Source organism: Poecilia reticulata, linkage group LG4, assembly GCF_000633615.1.
Source record: "Poecilia reticulata strain Guanapo linkage group LG4, Guppy_female_1.0+MT, whole genome shotgun sequence".
Taxonomy (NCBI): Eukaryota; Metazoa; Chordata; class Actinopteri; order Cyprinodontiformes; family Poeciliidae; genus Poecilia; species Poecilia reticulata.
Genome location: NC_024334.1, coordinates 17475613 through 17486111, shown reverse-complemented (window position 1 = coordinate 17486111; position 10499 = coordinate 17475613). Strand labels below are relative to the sequence as shown.

Sequence of the window (10499 nt, the reverse complement as noted above, 5' to 3'; positions counted from 1 at the left end):
GTGTGTGTGTGTGTGTGTGTGTGTGTGTGTGTGTGTGTGTGTGTGTGTGTGTGTGCGCGCCTCCTACCATGTGCTGCATGGTGACATGCACCTACTGGATTTATGTACAGAAAGCCTCAAACATTCAGTGTTCTTTAGCAGCCATTTTAAATCTGTAAATGAGAAACAATCAGATTAAATTATTGAGACAAGAGAGCATATTTAAATTTTGAAAAAGAGAAGAAAAAAAACATCAAAATTTACTTCTGGCTACATTTTGCTACACAGAGACAAAAGGGACATGCTATTGTGTAAGCAAGAGTAGAAACTGAATGCAAATGTCATTTTAAAAAAAGCTTGTATTCTGAAAAATTATACTGGGAAACATGTTCCCTCATTAAAACAAATTCATTTTTGCACAACCGACATCACAGCTTAGTAGTTTTACTGATGGAAATTTTTAGAGTGTTGCTTCTTTTTTTATATACTCCCAAGTATCACATCAGAGCACATTTCCATTTTCAGTTGGCATTACTCCCATGTCAGGTAAAGAATGAAAAATGACGAACCTAAAAACAATTGGCATCTCCTTGTTGGTGTGAAAACTGAAACAAGAAACCTGTTCATCTAAGACAAACAACCCCAACTACCAGCTAACTTATTTATGAACTAATTTACAGTTTCAGTCACTTCGTCCAGTTTCAGTAAAATGTATTTGTTCTGTAGATACTGAGTGTTTTTTAGCTTCTTCTTTTTTTTAAGCCATTGTGTGGCTCACACACCCTGTTGGCAATCATACATACTCAATTAGATCACTGATGATGTCTGGTCTTAAAATCAATCTTTTAATTTGTTCTACCTTTTTTTTCTAAGGAGTTGTTCCACCTTTTAGTTCTAAATAAAGCTTTTAAAGTATGAACTGATTTTTGTCCTGATGCCTCTCCTCCGCTGACTTGGATTGTGATGAGACAGTGTGATTTTTTATGTTTTTTTATTTATTTTTTTTAATTGAGGCGTATTGATCCCCATTAGATGAGTAATTGTTTCTTCTCCTTACTCTCTCCCTTCTCTGCAGACCTGGATGAACTGGCTGTCGATAGCCTTCAGTGTAGCTATATTCTTCACCACCGCTCTCTTCTACAACGCCTCCTGTTCCACCTGCTACTCCTACTGGAACATCCAGAGGCTGCTCCAGGACCCGCTCTTCTACCTGCTGTGCGTCATCACCCCCATGCTGGCGCTTCTTCCTCGGTACGCTCTGGCTTCTGTTTCGCAGACATCTGAAAGCACAAGTAGTCTGAAATATTTATGATGCATGCCGTGAAAACTATTTCTGCTATTGACACCAGATGGTTTCGTTTATCCCGGCGTTCATCGCAGGAGCAGAGCCGAAGTTTATCCTGACGTCTTGACTTGATTTTCTTTTCCAGATATTTCTACAGGGCGTGCCAAGGCACTCTGTTTCCAACCCAGGCGCAGGCCGGGAGGCAGCTAGATAAGCTCCCTTCCGACACTCGTAGGAACGTCCTCGATCGGAGCAGGTCCAAGATGAGGTTGCTGCTGGGTGCCGGACCCAACTTCCTGTCGCTCAGCAAGCCCAAAGTTAGCCAGGCGACCACGCCCAGCTCCAGTCAGGACAAACAGAGCCCTGTGAAGCAAACTCGTAAAGAGAAGGGCCAAAAAGTCCCGTTGGTGCTTACCCGCCCGCACGCTCCGTCACACGCCAGACACAGCCCTCGGCTCCCCGGCAAGCCAAAACCTCATTCCACCAAACACTTGGATGAGACCTTACCACGGCCGGGTCCGAGTTCGTCCGGCCGGTCAGCTTCTGCGACGCTGGTCACACAGATGGTCAGCATCCACCTGAACCTGCCCCCCGACGGAGCCTCGCAGTGCGTTACATACACACACAGGTCAGAGGGAGGACTACGCTCCGGCCGCGTTGCCGAGCCGGCACACAGGACCGTCCCGGCGGCAGAACGGGCGCCGCACACGTCCTTATGATGTCTCACCGTACAACTCCTGGCAAAAGCTTAGGGAACCACTGGTCTGGGGGAGGAGGGGCAGTCGGTCTTTTTTACTTTGTAAATGCTGCAGATACACACACAATTATTTCATTGAACAATTCTCATTAGTTGATGTGAAAATTTCCAAAACCTGCAAGTTGTGTTTAATAGCCTTTTTTTTCTAGATGAAGTAGAGAAAACAAAAAGGATGAAACTCCTCGATTATTGCTTGAACCAAAAAAAAAAACCTCACTTGGAAATAAATATATTTATCAACTAAGTTCCAGTATTATATAGAATAAGCAGATCAGCTTCATGGACACTTGAAGCATCTATTGTCTGTGATCCAGACTTTGCTTCAGTTATTTTTTTATATCAAAATTCCTATTTCAAATATTTAGTTAGTTTTTCTTTCTAACACATTGGCATTAAAAAAAAATTTTTTTTTCTAATATCTCTTATTCTCATATATATGCAAGAGCTGACATTAGCCGTTTATTGTTGATTATTTTTATTAGTATTTTTAGTAAGAGAGTCAATCCCATGCTGCGGATTTGAGAAAAACCATCAAAAAAAGATTTTAACATGTCAATACAAACTCAGAATTATAACTTAGTTGTCATCCTTAGCATCTTACGTTAGCATTTAGCATTGCTAAAATTACATTCTCCTTGTGTTTTAGAATCTAAATTCTTTAAATTTTTTAAAAGCTGCCAGCATTTCTAAATTCTAAGCTGTCATAAATAATTTTTTCTTCTTTTAATCTTTATTCTTCCTAAATGGCGAACATCCGTTTTATGGCATCATTAAATAATAGCTTTGCTTCATATCTGTTTTTTGTTTTGTTTTTTTTGGCTCCGAACGACCGACTGACCATCCTCACAGAGCAGTACATCCATATATTTTGGCAGGAGTTGTATGTTACTCATTCTCAATTTTGCACAATATATTTTTTTTATCAATTTTATTGTATTCTTTTTATACCATTATTTCTTTAAAGCATATGCAGAAAGGTACTTTATTTAGTTTTTTCCATGTACAGTTAATGTAATTTTGCTTTAAACATTTGGGAGAGGAAAGAACTGTAAAATCAAAAAAAAAAAAAAAATTCAGCTTTCTCCCTTGGAAAGTTGTGACTTCTCAGAGACGCGCATCTCGTTGTTGATCAGGTTCCGTTGTGCAGGGACAGAACCAAGATGTTCCGCTGTCAGCTCATCCTGTGGGGGCATTAAAACCTGGAACACACACTACAGTGGCCTTGAATCCTCACTGCAATGACTTCCAAAAACAGAAGTTTTAAGAGAAATCTCCTGCTTTTAGTTTGTTTATCCCAGATAGAAACCACACTGCTGAACCAGTTTGTCCATTTTGAAAGCAAAGCATCTTTATAGTTGGCATGTTGCACAGTAAATTACACTGAATTGTGACTTTTTTTTTCTCCTCATCTGCACATTCAAGATATAATCTTTCTCTTGTGAGAGTTCACAACAGATGTGTACATAGACTTTGCCAGGTGTTGTTCTGTGTGACTGTACATGTATATATTTTTTGGAGCTGAGAGGTTTTAGTTTAAAGAGTAAAAAGTCTGAAAGTGTTTTCATGTTACATTGCAGGAGAATCATTTCCTGTTTTTTTGTTTTATGTTTTTAATCCAACCTTTTTAATTTCAGGACACACATTAAGTAGAGAAATAATCATTCCTTATCTTTTTTCAGTTTTTCTAAAGACCAAATTTCATCCCATTTTCAGTGTGCTGGCATCCCATTAGAGTTTAGTAACTACAACGCAAACACCTGGGTGGCATGTCGGTGGCTTTGAATGGTTGTTATTTTGACCCGATGACGCCGAGGTACCGCCATTTGCTCCAGTACCACAGCGGTGACCTTTGGTGTTTAATTGACCTTGCCATCCTCGTCGCTGCGTGTGGTGGACAGGTGAACGCGGCTCCTCATCAAACAAGTGGCCATAAAGAAACGGCCCTCCTTCATGCTGTTAAAAGCCCAGAGAAGCAGGAAGTCCTGATTTACCAATTAGACGTTGCTCGGCGCTCAAATAAACAGTGCCATGGAACCAACCATACAACACCGGCATGAAAGGGAGGTGGATGAGACCTTCTTCAGACAGCGCTTGTGTGTTTCAGATGACTCACCGGATATATATATATATATATATATAATTTTTTTTTTTTTACCTCCTGGCTGATTTCAATTAAAAGTAACTTTTTTTTTTTTTTTAATGGAGCGTTTGTTAACTTTCTCATCAAAAGCTCAGGAATTATGCAACTCCCATAGTTGTCTGTTTTAGTCTGGAGTTTGGATTGAAAAGCCAATTTTTATTTTTTGTTCTTACAAAAAAAAAAAAAACGTTTTACCTCCTTAAACGCTCCTTTTGTCCTGGATACAAAAGCGAGAGTTTATGTTGGAGTTTGTCAGTGAAAATGTCTCTACACTATAGCTGCTCCAAGCCAGTAATTTGAATGCAAGACATTGCCAAGATACCGAGGCGCTGTCACTGCCACAAGTAGCCATGTTGTCCAGTGTCGTTTGTTTTACTCTGACTTTACCAATGTTGAGCTTTAACTCTGGTTCAATAAGTTTTAGATGAAGCTGAGCTATTGAAATGTTTCATTGCCAGCAGTAACATGGAAAATTCAGAAGATATTAAAATAAGCAAGTTTCTCATTTTGGCATGCAATTTATGGGTGTTATGCTGTCATAATGAGAAATCGTATTTAAATGAGACACTTTCTACGAAATTCATTCCCTAGCTTACTAGCTATCTATGATGAGAGCCAGCTGGTAGCTAGCAAGGAAATAGTGTCTTTTAAAGCTAAATTGTGTTGTTTTTTTATTATTATTGTTAAAATTCCATGCAACTATCTGGTTACTAATTTCAGTGTGAAGTAAACTGCTAAGTGAACACTTTAGCACGTTTAGCAAGCTTTGTAAGGGGTTAGAGGTTAGTTCTAAACCTGTGTCTATAGCTAATACAGATTTAGAGCTTTTTAAATCCAGTATTAGACTGGATGCTAACACAGGTTAGCATCCAGTCTTTAGTGCTAAGCTAGCTGTTTTTTAGCTGCTAACTGGTACTCGGCAGACAAACAGAACGAAGTTCAAGCTAGCAATCACTTTTCTTTGCAAAATGGATATTTTCAAGGGATAGCCTGGTCTTCAAAAACGGATTTCAACCACCAGCACGGTGTTATGAGAGTTTTGAAGCTGTATTTACTTTTGTTCTGCCCAACAAAAGTTTACATTTACTGGTTAATGCAAACCAGTAAAACCTCCAAAGAGTCACTGCGCTTCACCCAAAAATTGTCTGGTATTTAACAACTGGAAAAATCACAACATTTAGTTGCTTTGTTTAGTTTTTTACCAGATGGGCTATATTTATTATTGGGATTTTGAGCCTCTGGGAGGCAGCTTTTCTTCTCAGTCTAAGCTAAGCTAAATTGACCTTTGTGGTTCTCTACTTTATCGTTAAAGCAAGTGTGCAGATATAAAACTATTCGCTTGAAGCAAAGAGCCAATTTGTTGCTCCTTAGCATGTTCTTACTTGCTAAGGGCCTCATGAGAACTTCTATCACATGCTGGTTTTTAACTAGCCAGGTGTGTTTCGCTGTAAACCAAATCCCCAGTGCTGAACCGTCTTTACAATCGAGTCAACAATAAATTTGCACTTTAAAGCATTTCATCAGACCTGTCATTGAGAATTTCTGTTGCACACGTTTATTCACTCAGTATAGCAATACAATATGCAAAAAGAAATGGGAGGTATTATTTTGTTCAACTAAAACTATCTTCTTCTTTTTTTTAAGTCTGTAGAAACTAATGGAAAATTGGCCAAACTGAACTTTTTACTGGGAAGCTTTGCATTTACTTTTAACTGTGTTCAATGCATTTTTTTTTAAAGCAAACCTAATACCAAAAGTGATTTATATCTATCTTGTTTTTCTTAGTAATAGTAAGTGCCTTGACACTGGATAAGAAATTGCTGGATATGTTTGAGTAAATATGATTGAGCTTTTTATTTTGGGGGGTTTTGTACAGATATTTATGAGGATGTGTGGCATCTTTGCCCCCGACTCCCCCATCCCTCTTGTTTTCATTGCCTTTGCACACAAATTCCTTCTCTGGCATGTTGTTTAGTTTGAGACTCGTCGGTCTGTTTGCTGTGTTTCATCTGTTCAGTTCGTCCTGTACCCTCCGTGTGCCTGAAAGAAGCTCCATCATGTTCTGCTGCATTCCATCGTGCTGATTTCCTCTAAATACAACATTGAGCTTTTGCACAACAGATATCCATGAGTATATGTGGTAATTGAGATTTTGTTTTGGGGGGGTGTTGGTGGGGGGGAATCATCGACTTTTTGTCCTTTGTATTAATACCAAGTTCTGGTAAGCAAAACGTTGGTGAGGAATCCTGAATCGCTTCAGCTCAGTGAAGAAGGTGGAAAACTACACAAGGTTCAGTTCCACAGTTTTATGTCAAGTTCATGTTGTTTTTAGTTGTTCCAAATGTTCTGTATATGCCTGCTTGTGATCAAAATAAAACTGCAAGAGTAAAGTAGAATTTTTACGAAATTACTTTTTTTTAGTGTAAATCTCTTTCCATAGCAAAATGTAACCCTTTCACCAGGCTGCACACTTATTTTAGTGTGTTTCTGTGATAATAAACCTGTCAAAATACATACCAAAGTCATTTCCTGTCAAAAGTGAATTTGGAAAAAATAAATAAATTACTTTTGGCAAAAAAAAAAAAAGCAACTTAGGCCATTATTTAAGAAGGTAATATTTAAGAACACAGTTTTGGATTATGGATTATACGTATATAGCAGTGGAAAGTAATTGATGTTAAATTATACAATAATGTAAAAAAAAAAATCCTGTCTTAGTGCAGGTGCATCACAACAACAAATTCAGTCATTTTCTTTTCTCATTGATCAATTCTACTTTTAACAAGCCTGAGAATTAACCTGTGTCTTTGCACTGTAATCTAAAAGACGAGTCTATCGTCCAATGACAAACCATTCAACTTTTAATATACTTTATTAATGGGGCAGTATCATGTAGACTCTGTTTTATAACGCAACTATGTTACCTTCAGTTGTTACAAAATTGGGCCTCTCTCTTTAAAAAATCCTGCTCGACCATAATCTACCTTCAGGAAGTCATCACTGCATCTTCCCATTAACCCTTTAATGTTTTTTTTTTCACTGAGAAGTAGCTCGTTTAATGAGCTCAGCAGATTTTTTTTTTTTTTTTTGTAACAAAACAAGGACAAAACAGCCAAACCAGAGCTTTCAGAACTTATTCAGCTGCTTTTAATACAATACGAGCTTACATTTTGGTATTTAGAGGCTTAAAGGTCTATCGAGTTTTCGAATTCAGAAAAATGGGCTTTAGTGGCAAAGGGTTATGTAGCGGCATAGACCAGCAGTTTATCAGCTGAAGAGGAGCTTTAGACGAGTGTAAGTGTTGAATTTGTCTCTTTCTCCTGTTCAACAGAGACTTAAAACGAACTCGGAGTGGGAAATAGAAACAGTCACGGTGCTCTCTGTATTTCTGCTTGCTGTTTTTCCGTTTGCTGTTTTGCTGCTGCATTATTATGTTAATGAGGAGAGCTGCCTTCTATGTCTCTTATTGGCCAATAGAGCTTTGGAACCAACGCCACTGCGTCAGACGTTGTGGGGCGTTTAGGTGCAGTCGCTCGGTGCCATCTTTGCAGGCCACAGACCAAAACAAACTTTATCCTGGTGGTTTTATTGTGTTACCGACTGCAGTGAAGTGAACCTCCGAGTCCTGGAGAAGGGAGCTGGAGAACGGCTGGCCGAAATTAGTGTTCATAAATCGGACCAACCTTGAGCTAAATGCCGCTTGCTTGGCGGATATTGAAATATCCAATATCCAACTCGAAACTAACTTCTTATTTTTAAAGATTATATATTAAAAAATAAAAATAAATAGGCAAACCCAGTAACCAATGGGATCGATTCCAGCATTGCAAATACAGATGTTTCACAAACATTTCATTGAACAGTCCTTTAGAACCTCATAGAACTCACAGTATTTTCTCCAGACGTAAATGTTACAAAAGCCATGAACTCAGTCATTGGTTCAACAATTTCTGTAGAACAGCTGTACATGGACATTTGTGTGATTTTTTTTTTTTTTCTCACCTCTACACTGACTAATGAAAATATTTCACTATTACATTGGGCTGAGTTAGGCGTTTGCTAATTTGCTGCTGGCTAGTTTAAAGGAGCTGAGAGGGGATTTTTTGAGGGCGACTGAGGTCTGTGTGGGAGAAGGTTGGAAGCTGCAGCTCAGAGGAGGAGCTGCACCTCGAAGGCGTTGCTGGGTTCATACAGATATTTTTGCACAACTGAATGGTTGCCATGGAGATAAAAGGCTTTCCCTACTGTGCAAGAAAAAAATTAAAGTAACACTCCATGTGTGTTTTTTTATGATGGAATAACATTATTACATGATGTAATGCTCAAAAAAATTAATTTAATAAATCACTATGACTGGAATGAGTGAATGAATGGGAGCTGTTGTGTTCCCATTCTTTAATGGCGACTGGCAGTCCCTACAGAAGAACAGGTTCCACGACTTGGAAAGTTTTGAGGAGGATTTATTATTACAGCTTTCTTCTTGCCTCGATCAGGTTGTCCTGAATAATCATTCCATTAAAACTGAAACTACTGATTTGGCACCAGAAATATTGAGCCATTCAAAGTGACACCAGACTTTTGTGTGTAACATTACATTTTTTTTTCAAAATTTACCTTTCCACATAATTAAACCAAATTAGCACAAATTAATTTCCTTTGCTGTGTTTTTGTAAACTGACCAAGAGACTGTATTTCACAGAAGAAGCACATTTCACAGAAACATGCATCTATTGTTCGCATCGGTCTGGTTTCTAACAAGACCTGAGCTGGAATTGCTGTCAACTTTCTTCCACTGCTGATCTCCATCTCTTTCACAGCCCGATTGCAAACTAAATTAATATTTTTTTTCCCTCATCTTTTTCTATTTTTTCATACACTTTTTTTGTGTTCACTCCTAAGCCTGCAGGACATAAAACTCCCAGCATGGTTGCATCTACCCTCTTCCCCCCCCCTAGATCCCGTGCACCATTGCAGGATAACCAAACACGTGCAGTAAAAGTGATTTTATTCGTTGTCACGTTATGAGAAAACATATAAGAGATTGATAGTGATAATTAAAGAGGCTCCGCTGCTGAACGGAGGCATTTCTCACGCTCTCCTGTCTCTGTCTCTAATTACTTTTCAGGCGATCTGCTGTGCTTGCCGACCACCTTAATCTGAATTTTATCAGAGGAAGGGCGACATCAAGACAGGCCATTTAAAGACGCATTGTTTTTTCATCAAGCTCATATCAGAGGACTTGGAGGGGTCTGCCACAACAGTGGCTGTGTTCAAATGATCAATCAATTTTTATTTATTTTTTTTTCAGAGCAAGGACCATCTGTGTTGCTGTTGGTGGAGAGAGCCTCCGTTCTGCTCCTTACACAAAGCATCGCTGTGCTTTTTGCAGCCATATCTTCCCACTGGTGCAGGAATCCCGGCCAGCAGAAACAGCAGGGGGGACGAGCTTTCAGCTGATACCACAAAGAAACACAAACACCCACTAATGATCCGGGCTCAACCTGTCAGCTGGGAGAGAAGAAATGATGGGCAATTCCACCTCACACCTCGCTCAGGTGTTAGTTTTACTTTTAGTCTTGACCAAATTTAAATCGTGCGCTTCCGGGCCTGACACAGAGGCCTGTCAATGTCTGTTGTATTTCATTTCCTCTCTGCTTAAACCGCTAATCCGAGCTGAAGCAGAAACGATTTCCGTCATCTGACATGTAACAAGTCTACTCGACTTTATTCACCAAAAACTGTTCTGTAATCTGGAACGTTTGCTACGTTTGTTGAGCTCCAGTTAGCCGCCTTATCTCACTGCGCGAGAGGCAACTGCGTCATGCGTCACGGGCAAAAGGTCAAAGGTAACAAGGTGACTGGCTTATTATGTTGTACAAAAATAATAATTTTAGTACATGTTATGTGTCAGAAGAGGGCTTAGGAAATAATACCAAAAAAATAATAAAATAAATAAATACATAAATAAATTTGACCAAAAGGGCACTTGGGGGCAAGGAGCAAAAGGGGCAGGTGCTCAAGCACCCCTAAGACCCCCCGCCCCCGTCCCCCTCTGCACGTGCCTGCTTGTTTATATTTTTAATAGTGTGATTCTGTAAAGTCAATATGTCTGGTGGTCCAGCTCTGATTTACATATCTTGCTAAATTGCGGGTTTGAATATTGCAATACTTATAACAAAATAGACCTGCAGAAAGAAATTACTAATAAAATATCTTACATATGCATAGTTGTATGTTCTATATAGAGATTTTCCTTAGCTTTGATTGTATATGTCACAATTTTGTAATTTATCATTGTTTATTAAACTTTGAAAGCTGTTTGTTGATATTCTGTCCTA

The 10499-nt window shown here is 38.9% G+C and overlaps 1 protein-coding gene across 1 annotated transcript in view; it reads left to right on the top strand.

Moving 5' to 3' along the window:
* atp10a (ATPase phospholipid transporting 10A) overlaps positions 1-6563 on the top strand; it is a 44318-nt gene extending 37755 nt beyond the window's left edge. The window contains exons 20-21 of the mRNA XM_008407639.2: positions 1055-1230; positions 1410-6563. Of these exons, the coding sequence (XP_008405861.1) occupies positions 1055-1230; positions 1410-1983 (750 nt within the window). The 3' untranslated portion in view covers positions 1984-6563. The remainder of the gene's footprint in view (positions 1-1054; positions 1231-1409) is intronic.
* The last annotated feature ends 3936 nt before the right edge of the window (positions 6564-10499 follow it).